This window comes from Cicer arietinum, chromosome 7 (assembly GCF_000331145.2).
Source record: "Cicer arietinum cultivar CDC Frontier isolate Library 1 chromosome 7, Cicar.CDCFrontier_v2.0, whole genome shotgun sequence".
Taxonomy (NCBI): domain Eukaryota; kingdom Viridiplantae; phylum Streptophyta; class Magnoliopsida; order Fabales; family Fabaceae; genus Cicer; species Cicer arietinum.
Genome location: NC_021166.2, coordinates 40,237,434 through 40,249,355, shown reverse-complemented (window position 1 = coordinate 40,249,355; position 11,922 = coordinate 40,237,434). Strand labels below are relative to the sequence as shown.

The following is an 11,922-nucleotide window of genomic DNA, read 5'->3' as shown; positions in this document are numbered from 1 at the left end:
ATGCGTTATTGCAGATTTTTCTGCACTGCAATATTTGTTGTCCAGCAACTTCCTCTTGTCAAAGTTGCTGTCCAGCGCCTCTTTAATGCCATAGTTCTCTTCCGTGATCATTACAAGAACCGTGTTATCATAATCCACGTCTTGCCTAGCAACCTTAGCCTCATCCGCATGATTCTCCCTTGGTTTCGCTCTACACTCTCTTGCGAAATGCCCAAGCTTTTGACAATTGTAACACTTCTTGGTACTTTTGTCGAATGACCTGTAGTCCTGTAGTTGTCTTGACCACCACCTTTTGAACTGCCCTCACCTTTCCTTGAATTTTGTGACTCTTTTCCATCAAAATTCTGGAAATTTTTCTTTCCTCTAGAAGGCCATTTCCCTTTCGATTTCTTATTCTTCTCGTTGAAACGGGCTTGCAAAGCAACTCCCGCTTTGGCTTTATCGTTTCCTCTTTCGTCCATCCTTTGTTCATGAGCTTCCAATGAACTTTGAAGTTCATCTTTCGTCATCGTCTTTAGATCCTTCGATTCCTCAATCGCCACCACAATATTATCGAATCTTGGTGTTAAAGAACGCAATACCTTCGACACAAAATTCTGTTCGGAAACGGCTTCACCACACGACTTCATTTGATTCCCCAAGCGTGTCACACGCGTCACGTAATCGTTAATCGTTTCCTTGTCTTCCATTTGAAGTAACTCAAACTACCGCTTATGAGTTTGTAACCTCACCACCTTCGCCTTATCTGCACCAGCATATGCTTTCTCAAGAATACCCCACGTTGTCTTCGCCAAGTCGCAATCGCCAACTTTTTTGAAGTTGTCACTATCGACGCAAGAATGGATCAAGAAAAGGGCCTGGTAATCTTTCTTCTTATCTTCCTTGAATTTCGCTTCTTGGGCTGTTGTAGCCTCTTTACCAAGAGGAGTATTGCCATCGGTAATCATATCAAGAACATCTTGATATCCAAACAAAACTTTCATTTGTTTGTGCCATTTGTCATAATTCTTCGAATCAAGAATCAGAAGGTTGGTAGGGATTTTGTCATTGGAAACGGACATGATTGCAGCGGAATTGGATCTGAACCTTGCTCTTGATGCCAGATGTTGGAACACTATCAAGAATGGAGGGTGAATCAATGGTGAAAATTGATAATTGAAAATTGTGGTGTTTTAGAAAATGATGGAGAAAAGAGAGAGATTATGGAAGAGAGTTATTTTTCTGAATTTCATTAGTATTTCAAAATGGCATTAGTCTCTAAAACATTACACACAAAGTTATTTATATGGGTACAATGTGGAACCACTTAACTTGGCCCAAAACTAACATTTGAATTATTTACAACTTCCAATACAACCTTGTACTATTATACATTTGAAATGAATTGTTACTTACCATACCTTTGTAAAGCTCACATGATAACAAGTAGGTTTATAGTTTGAGTTCTCATATTTTTATTAATTCACGAAATTGATCCCCCTATTTTAAAAATCGATAGTTTTGGTCTCTCTCTCTAATTTTTTAACTAAAAAATAATGATGTGGGATACTTTAAATAACGTGACATATGATACAGTGATGTAAATTGATTAACACTCATAAAATTATAATAAAACGCCGAAAAAATTTAGCTTTCAACTTCAGAAATTTTTCATATTTTTAATTTAATAATTAATGCATATTTATATGATTTTATATCATATAATTGTATGTCACGTCATTTAAAATATGTCAAATCGTTATTTTTAAGTTCAAAAATTTGAGAGAGGGGCCAAAACTGCAATTAAGTCTAACAAGTAAAATTATTTTGGTTTAAACATATTTTTGGACCTTGCAAATATGTTTCATTTTAATTTTAGTCATGTAATTTTTTTGGTTTGATTTATGCCCTTGCAAATTTTAACAAGTTTAAAAAAAATCCTTTATGAATCTTTTTTAGTAAAAAGATGGTGACATGACTAATTTTGGATGAAGTGGCACATGGTGACCGTGTAATTGTTGTTGACTAGACAATATTTAATATTTAAAATTAAAATTCATTTTATCATTTAATTAAAAACTTAAAACTAATTAATTAATTAATAAATCAATTAAATAATTAAAACCCAATAATCTACATCTTTAACTCCAAATTGTTTAATAATAACTCAACAACCTTCATCTTCAACCCTAATTTCTTCATCTTCAAATCACAAATTATCATATTTGGATTCAAACTCTAAAAATTCTAATCTTTCATTTTTCTTAACATTGTATGAGCATTTCAGAAGATTGGTTGCAAGAGGATATAAACATTGTTTTTATTTATAAAATTTGTTTGTTTTGTGATTTTGCATATCAATATTGCTCCCAAGGTATCCCTAAATGAACATAAAGATAATGACACAAAACAAGAGTTACAAGAGCCAGAAAAAGAAGCTCTGGATCCCAATAAATTTTTGACTCCCGACGAATTAGAGAGAGAAAAGTTTTCTTATGAGAAGATCTTATCTCTTTCAATGTTTAAGGTATGGATCTTATAATTTTTAGGATTTAGATCATGATATGAAAATGTGATTTGAAGATCAAAAAATTAGAGTTGAAGATATAGGTTGTTGAATTTTTATTAAAAAATTTGAGGTTAAAGATTATTGAATTTTTATTATTTAATTAGTTTTAAATTTTCAATTAAATAATTAAATGAATTAATAAAATAAATTTTAATTTTAAATATTATGTAGTCAACAAGAATTACACAATCATCATGTGTCACTTCATCCAAAATTAGTTATGTTACCATTTTTTTACCAAAAAAAAAAAATTATAAATGATATTTTTAAAACTTGTTAGAATTTACAAAACTATAAATTAAACAAAAAATATTACATAAACTAAAATCAAAACGAAGCATATTTACAAGGATCAAAAACATATTTAAACTAATTATTTTTTAACACCGACATCCATGAATCAAGAATCAATAAATACAATAAAGCTGTAAACAACTACTGATACTCCTTTAACATGTGTTAGTATTTTCCTTATGATTTAGCCTTTACATATTCACCATTTGCATGCATCCTTGCTCGAAAGGGGCGAACGAGTCAATTTAATCAATCATCCTAATAACATTATTATCCAATACAGCAAATATCAACGTATGTTGAGAGAGTATCTCTAAATGGCTGGTTGTTGCTGAGTAATGCAATGTATATTTCCACCCGACAAAACAATCTCCCTGGAACCTTCAATTCCCACAACCTAGGAACCAACAAAGTATAAAATGTCATTCACTATCCAAAACATCGCACAAAAATGAGACCTAAATGTCACAGTTCATAAACAACTAGGGAAAAACTAAAGTAAAGATACAAAATAATACTATAATGTAACGATTAACTTTGCAGCTCTGCCAAAGGATGGATATACATTTGCCAGTTTTCATGGAAAACTATTCAATGTCTGATGCATCAGTTACTCACGATGATTTGGTTGAATGAGAAACAGGGTTAGTTTTTATAAAGAATCAATGCAAAACATATCATGATGATGGAAAGCATTAGCTCTAAAACAGGGTTAGTTTTTATAAAGAATCAACGCAAAACATATCATGACGATGGATAGCATTAGCTCTAAGCTATCTTTAGAACAACAGTAATGGTTTGAGCCACATATCTTCGGCTGCAAACCTCATCACTCGCAAATATAACTCATTCAGAAATATTCCTTGATCTATACTAATTAACTGCAGTAGTTAGTGCAACAGTACATCTATACTAATTAACTGCAGTAGTTAGTGCAACAATATATGTCTTTGAAAGATTACCATATTGCAGAACGATTCTTCAACTGAAAGAAAGTATTTTAACAATCAATTTTACTTACTTCATGCTGAGGGAAGGCCTTAGACAGAACTTGGATAGCTTCATCATCCCACTTTTTATCTCCAAATTGTGGAGCAATGATAGCACCATTTGCTATGTAAAAGTTTACATAGGAAGCAGCAAGCCTAGTACCAGGAAGTCTTGGCTTGGCCTCATCAGCCTGATAAATATAGAATTACATCAAAACATCCAATAGAGGTTTATTTTGTGTAGTCACATGTATAATTTATCAATTCAATCAGAAGTGTAATAAACAGCAATGTTCATTCTTAACCGTGCCAGGTATCAATCTTGCTCCAAGTTCAGCATATCACTTTTTATATAATGAGTTGTAGGATAGTCATTATTAGAAAATCATAATTTAAAATCTACTTGATTACAACTACTGAACTATTGACAATATTTGATTTGCTCTTGTTTTATTTTTGCAATTACAAACTGAAGCTTGAAATCTTCATCCAAAACCTATTGATTAATTAGCTGACTGCTTACTATTTGCATTCCAAAGATTGTAGTGGCCAGCATAAATTACCCAAAGTAATTAGGTTCAAGATCTAAATAGAATCTACATTCAATTTCTGATTCCTTTTGTAGTGTTAAAATCTAAATTAGCTGAGAGCAAAACAATGAGAGGATGCACTGAATTTGAGTAGTATGTGCAATAGATCTGTTGAAGTTGTGAGATTTTAGAGAAAAGGAGGAGATAAAATAATAAGGGTTTAAATATTATTGATAATAGCTTAATGCTGATTTGATTACAAGAGATTCAATACTAATCTCTATTTATAGAGAAACATATACTCAATCCTAAATCAGGAATAAATTATAATAATAATGAGAGATATTCTAAAATATCTCTATGATTATAAATTGATCCTAGGAAATAACTCAAGATACTCTAATATAATATAAAAGATATTATAAGATATTTTCTAATATTCTAACACTCACCCTCAAGCTAAAGCTTACTAAGTTTTAGCTTGTTACAAGAAAACAATGTTTTGCTCCGTAAAATAATTAAAAAAAGATGGAAAGGCAACTCAGGGATACAGGTGAATTCGAAGAGAATTGCTATAAATACAGCCTAGCCAGATAGCTAGAATGATCATCAGCCTGAGAGAAATTCATGGCAAGCAATTGAACAAAGCTAAGTCCGTTCTTCTAAAAACTGCATTTGGAAGCTTCAAACCAATAATATTGAAGAGGCGTGCTTCAAGGAGAGAAAGGCAAGGCCAGTACATCTAGGACAAAGATAGGGCCAGTGCATTTGGGACAAATTGCCATGCTAAAGTGTGAGTCATAAAAATAAAAGACATTGTCAGAATGAATATCAATGGAAAAAGAAGTCATCACTAATATGATTCATTTGTGGAAAAAGGGACACCACCGGAATGATCGTCAGTGGGTATAGAAGCCACTATTATAATCTATTAGTAAGAACTAAATTGCATGACAAACACAGAAGAAGAAGCAGCGCGACTCTAATGAAATGAAACCATGATCGATCAACGGAGTGAGAAAATGCGTCCAAAACAAGAGAGATAACGGTTGTTTGAACAATAACACATATTTCCGTTGATCAAAAATTGAAAAGTAAGGGCAAATTTGAAACCATCGAAGAGAGCATAATCGTGCACCAAGAAGAATCCCATCAATTGAATTGCAAATCTTCCAAACTTGTCAGCTAAGAGCCCACTCATAAGGGCTGCAACAGCTGCCACGACAAAGGCTGGAGAGTTTCCTCCACCAAAAATCTGATCCCACGGTCCACTTCCCAAGGACACCACAATCTGTGCGACCACTATTCCCAGAATCAAGATACCCATTATTCTCAGAATCAGAATGAAGACACCCATTCAATGCCTCCACAACATTAGCAGCATTGTCTGGATTTTTGAAATTGACAAAACCAAAACACTTTGACCTACCATTTGCATCTCTCATCAAAACAACACTAGTAATGCATCTCCCCAGTTGTTCCTTCACCGATTTGGCCATCTCGACCACGCAGTCCTCTGCTGTCGTAGCTGATTGTGGCAACCTTACAGACCGAAAGAAAGGAACAACTTCCTCTATCATTTTCACTCCTTCCCATTCTTTCTTCAATTTGTCTATGACATTTCCTCTTTCTGTTCTCGAAACATACGGCAACCCGCTTTTCACACCGAGGCCTAGGTGGTCACATATAACTTTCACACACAATCCACACCATATGTCTTCCACAGTTTCCCACCTGATTTTTCCTTCTCCTGCCAACACCAAAGCTGGGACCAATGTCGGGCCAACTAATTCTCGGTTAAAGGCAATGTTGATTCCACTCACCGGCAACATCGCTCTAACAGGAACTGTCAGAACTGCATCCACATATCGTGACTTCCTCTGCGCTGGCTTGAGAGCCTGAATTGGTGCATCAAGGTCTGCCAGATTGAGCCATAGTTCACACGACAGAGCACAATCAACCTCATTTCGAAGGCTAAATAGGTAGCCGGGAACAAAATCTGCACCCCTACAGAATGGATCATATAGCGTATTAAAGAAGAAAGGAGTGGCAGGAGTCTTGAGGTTCACAATATGCGGAGCCACAGCGTCTACGAAATTCCCCGCATTATCTTTTTCTGGAACACAATCATCATCAATACAGACAACATACTTCTTCTTTGAAACTAGAAAGCTGAAATATCTACAAGCGTAGCCAGAGAAGCGAATGGAAGTGGAGGAACCCACCACTTGCTCAATTTCAGATTTTGTATAGACATCTGCACTAAATCCTTCGGGAATTTGGAGTTCTTCCTTGAGGTCAGTATCTTTGACTATTATCAAGTGGAAACGGGAGAAAATTGGCTTCCATTCATTCATAAAAGTTGTGAGTTCAGAGTGGAGGGCACCAATCACAATGTCAACTTCGTTGTCGTTGATAATTACTTGAGACATCTTTTGAGGTATACAATACAATACAGATTATTTCACAAACTGAAATTCTAGATTGTGAGTTGGACTCAAACTTGTGACAATAGTTTCAATCTTAGAATGAAATTCTAGATTGTGAGTTGGACTCAAACTTGTGACAATAGTTTCAATCTTATAATTTCTGGGGGGCAAAAGTTGACAGATCGAAAATTAGGATTTCGATGCGTGAAAAAAAAAGGTTTTAGGATTATGGCCAGAAAGCTTATGTGTTTAAATAGACTAAGGATAAACCCACCGGTGATCGGAACGAATAAGGGATATGGCGGAAAAACTTAAATGTGTTTTTTTTTTCCCGTGAACAGTACCGCACGATGAACAGTGTTGCGACTGATCTGCTGAAAAATAAACGAAAAGCTACAAAGAATGGGTAAATCTGAATTAGGACACGGCTTATCCAAAAAAAAAATCTCAACAAATGTTGGAATGTTAGAAAAGAGAAACTATGATTATACTCCCTAATTGTTGGGAACTCGCCAGCGGAATAGAGGCGGGATCATTCAAGGAGGATCGAAATAGGCTTTGATACCAAGTTGAAGTTGTGGGATTTTAGAGAAAAGGAGGAGAGAAAATAATAGGTTTAAATATTATTGATAATAGCTTAATGCTGATTTGATTACAAAAGATTCAATACTAATCTCTATTTATAGAGAAACATAGACTCAATCCTAAATCAAGAATAAATCATAATCATAATGAGAGATATTCTAAGATATCTCTATGATTATAAATTCATCCTAGGAAATAACTCAAGATACTCTAATATAATATAAAAAATATTATAAGATATTTTCTAATATTCTAACAAGATCATATACTAGCAATTAGCTCTTCTTGATATTGCATCCTATTGAAAACAAAACTTCCGCATTCATTCTTGATCTAAAAATGAAGTTCATTGACCTAATTATCAAATTATGATAGAGATGTAATCATAGGGTTACCACTAGGCCTTTAAACTTTTGATATAACCAAAGACCCCATTAAAGAAATACTACAGTCTACCCCCAATACTTGAGAAACACAACTATTAATTGAAAGCCAACCAAAACAGATGTTCAGACTCTTCATATGGACACCGAAAAATTCTTAGGTCTACCCATATAGTTTTCCATGTGGTATCCAACCTTATGATATGCTTCACGCCATTTTCACAACCAACAATTAAACTTGGTATTAACCAAAATACAAGCCTGCGATTTGAAAAATATGAAATCATCTTTAAGAAATAAATTTAATCAGGAAAATACTTCTTATTTTATTTTATCCAAAATACTTAAGAAATAAACTTGGTATTAACCAAAATACTTCTTATTTTATTTTATCTTCAATCATTAAGAAATAAATTTAATCAGGAAAAGAAAGAAACCAACATTTAGATGTTTACCTGGAAAACCCCAGCAGCCTCTTTCTCCGTCATATATAGTGGACTGGGAACATGGAGTTTAATGACTTCCAGTTTTCTACCTTTAGCATCAGTTACACTGGAAAGCAAAGAATATGCTTCTACAGACCTTTCATACTGAGGATCAGTTTCATCATCAGTCCAAGACAACAGAACCACACCAGGCCTCACAAAACAGCACATGTTATCAATATGACCATTTGTATCATCATCTCCTGTATAAAACAACATACTTCTTAATAACAGCATAGGGAACATATAGAATCTAAATACCACTTTGAACCTAAAACATATATTCCCATTATTATAGATCATCTATGTGGAAGGGCCTAATATCCCAACAAGGGGAATTCTTTAAATGTGTACATGTAGATTAACAGTCATTTTCAACAATGAAGATAGGTCTCTACTCTTAAAATCTGCTACCTAGGTTGGGGTTCATGTGTGAATCAAAAAGTATTATAATGAAGTTAGTAAAATCAACATACAGATCCCAAAAGAAAAAGTTGTACAAACATCATAACAAAATAAAAACACTACCAGCTTCCTGTTTCATCGTGTAGAAAACTAGCAAATATAATCGACTGAGGCCAAATTTGTTGTTATAAGTGCCAAGAGACTTCCCAAATTTTGTATTAAGAAAGACAGAAAGAAATGTGTGAATTTTACCTTATGTTGTTTCACTCTAGAATGACGCAAAATACTTCCGTGATAATCTATATGGACTAATTGAGAAAGATCCGTAACCTTTTTATGTACACAGTGATAGCTAGTAAAAAATACAGAAGTTACTCTCTAGATAGAAAGTGGATTCAACACAAGAGAATAGCCAGATTTCACTTATCATACTTAATGATGATGACGATAAGTACCATGAAATGGTCGTACAACTTGTTATATATAGAATTCTTCTTTCCCAAAACAAATCTATATAATCATGATAAATGGTACACACCACACAATTTTTTTTAGAATCCCATATTAAACATCGCAGGCAAAATACTATCAATTCATAGGAAGACTCTAAATCTAAAAGATTGGTATCAAGTTTATATACCATATAATCCACGAGGCAACCATATAACCTTTGTGACTCGAAGATATGCCTTAAGTTCATCCTCAATTTGGTTCTTGCTCAAATGAGGATTCCTATTCTTGTTCAACAGACACTCTTCGGTGGTAAGACATGTTCCTGAAGGAAGAAAAAATTGCTGAAGTAAACAGAAAAACATAGAAGTTTAGAGCGGTAAATCTAAGAATTTATGATCTGATCTCGGGTCAGATTGAGATGAAGGCAACAGAGTAACCGCTTTCATGAATATAAAAGATAAAAATTCATCCGGCCTAACTACAACTTATCTTCATTCATTCCTAAATCAGCACTAAAACTAAATTTAGGTGGACAGTGATATTTAATCATAAGAGTGGAAAGCATAACTAGCATATCATCAAATCACTACATTAACTCTTACCTTCTCCATCCACATGGATGCTTCCGCCTTCAAGCACCATAGAATGTGAAAATCTAGGAATCCTCTCAACTTCCAAAATCTAGTAAACATACAGTGTTAACACAGTCAGGTAAGTAATTAACACAGCTAGAACACAAGTAAACAAATGAAATATTGAATCATCCTTAACCTTCTTAGCTACATGGGTATCAAGACTCCAATCACTATAACATCCATCTTCTACACCTAAACATTGTATATATAGAATTCCATTAGTTGAAGAACCAACAATCAAACAAAACTAATCAATTCAATGAATCACATTGGTTTCCTTTAATCATTCCTCAAATTGCACATCCTTAAAGATTTGAATATCAAAACACTTGATGCTCACCTCCCCAACTATTAAAACTCCAGTCAATACCCGCAATCCTATCCTCAGCAGCATCAGATTTCAATGTTTCTCTTCTCACAACAAACTGTTGAACAAAACAAACAATAAAACTGAGAACAACTCATTAATAATAAAAACCACAATATGCATCCATATTTTGACCCTCCAAAGTATACTTTCAGCCAAAATCACAATAACACGTCATTATTCCTCCAAATTTAGTACATGTTTGGTTCCACTGTTGGAGTAGGAGCTAAAATTAATTCCAGAAGTATTATAAAATTAATTTTGACGTGCTTCGATGTTATTGAGTAAAGTTAATTTTGCCATTAAATTTGTTCTAATTTGAAACTAAAATTCATAGTGTTTTAGTCTAAACATGATTTTTACATCAACTCAATTTTGCATAAACATATTCATTCAAACACAAATTATTTTACATTCAAGTAATTTTTATCTAAAATTCAGTTTTACAAAATCCATTCATTTAAAATCAATTTTTGTGATTACAAACTGACACAGACAATAGGAGAGAAAGAAACTCACGGTGGGTCCAATGTCACGAAACCACGAATCGTTAGCACTGATCTCGACAACTCTGACATGATCTGGTAGTTGGGTCCGTGCATTCTCCCACTAATTCACAGAAATAAAATCTTAGAGCACAGTAAATAAATAAATAAATAAATCAATGAGAATGAAAATGTTAACAAGTTTAACCTACCTGAGAGGAACTAGCACAAACAGTTACTCTCTCAAATCTGGAGATCGCAGATGCCACGCTGGCAAATACACGTTGACCGTGAACGGCACCTTCACGCCAATTGTCGGCGCGTTCCTGTCACGCAACAACAAAAAACATAATTGTCATAACGATTAACAACAAGAAGAGGAGAGGAGAACGGAGTATGCATGAAGTGTACTTACTGGCCAACCCATCCAACACTGCGAGTGGGGTTCCCACTCAGCTGGCATCTGAAATCCAAGAGCGGAAGGCGTGTCTTGGAGTTGCATCATGCAAATATTCTCTCTGAGATTTTGCTTTGTTCTTCAGAATCATTTTTTAGGGAAAAAATAAACGAAAATTAATATAATTATAATAAGTAATTATAAAATTATATACATATGAACATGTAATATGCATGACTTAACCGCGTAATTGGTCGCTTTTTAGATGATGAAATGAAAACTCACATTATAGAAGAAGGTGGATGCGCAATCACCTCCGAACTCTAATGATACACGGATTGTTTTTTTTTTAGAGAAGAAAGAAAAAAGTAAATTGCGGATTCCAAACCATTATATACGCATCTTGTATTGGCGAATAGTATACCAAATGGAATCGAATATTAATCGGGTTCATTTTTCTCTTAAAAAATGGTGTTTGTTGGGAGTGTTCTACTTTCTTTCATGTGTCAGCTTCACTTCAAAATTAGTGTTGCATGCATTGATTTTTGTAATAATTTTTTCCTTATATTTTATTTTAGTAAAAATAATATTTAAAAGGATAAAGATAAAAAGACTTGAACGCCCCATTTCTAAAATAATAATAATAAAATAATAAATAAAATAAATCAACCATCTCATGTGAGTGTCTTTCTATCTCACTCTTTTTTTCTTCTCTCTCGGTAAAATCCCCTCTCCCCCATTTTTTTTATTGTTTTTTTCTTTTTTTTCTTTTCATTGTTTCTTCTCACTTCACAACACTTAAACCTTCGACCCTTAAAAGAAATTTAATATCTCAAAGAACATAATTTCTCATATTCCTGCAAATAATATTGGTTATGATTTTTGGAAGTTAGGGTTAGTGAGTCAAGGAAGGATAAGGGTACCCACTTCTTGAAAG

At 33.7% G+C, this 11,922-nt stretch overlaps 2 protein-coding genes across 2 annotated transcripts; both read right to left on the bottom strand.

Moving 5' to 3' along the window:
* Positions 1 to 2,846: 2,846 nt before the first annotated feature.
* LOC101506298 (agmatine deiminase) lies at positions 2,847 to 11,504 on the bottom strand. Its single transcript, XM_004516182.4, has 11 exons — positions 11,271 to 11,504; positions 11,004 to 11,124; positions 10,801 to 10,914; positions 10,623 to 10,712; positions 10,077 to 10,161; positions 9,873 to 9,928; positions 9,704 to 9,782; positions 9,289 to 9,423; positions 8,214 to 8,446; positions 3,864 to 4,022; positions 2,847 to 3,239 (listed from the first exon to the last, which is right to left on the bottom strand). Exons 2-11 carry the CDS (start codon positions 11,091 to 11,093, stop codon positions 3,156 to 3,158), a joined length of 1,125 nt encoding a protein of 374 aa, XP_004516239.1. The 5' UTR covers positions 11,094 to 11,124; positions 11,271 to 11,504; the 3' UTR covers positions 2,847 to 3,155.
* LOC101505988 (probable UDP-arabinopyranose mutase 5) lies at positions 5,402 to 6,932 on the bottom strand. Its single transcript, XM_004516181.4, has one exon. The coding sequence runs from the start codon at positions 6,791 to 6,793 to the stop codon at positions 5,543 to 5,545; it is 1,251 nt and encodes a 416-aa protein (XP_004516238.1). The 5' UTR covers positions 6,794 to 6,932; the 3' UTR covers positions 5,402 to 5,542.
* Positions 11,505 to 11,922: the final 418 nt, after the last annotated feature.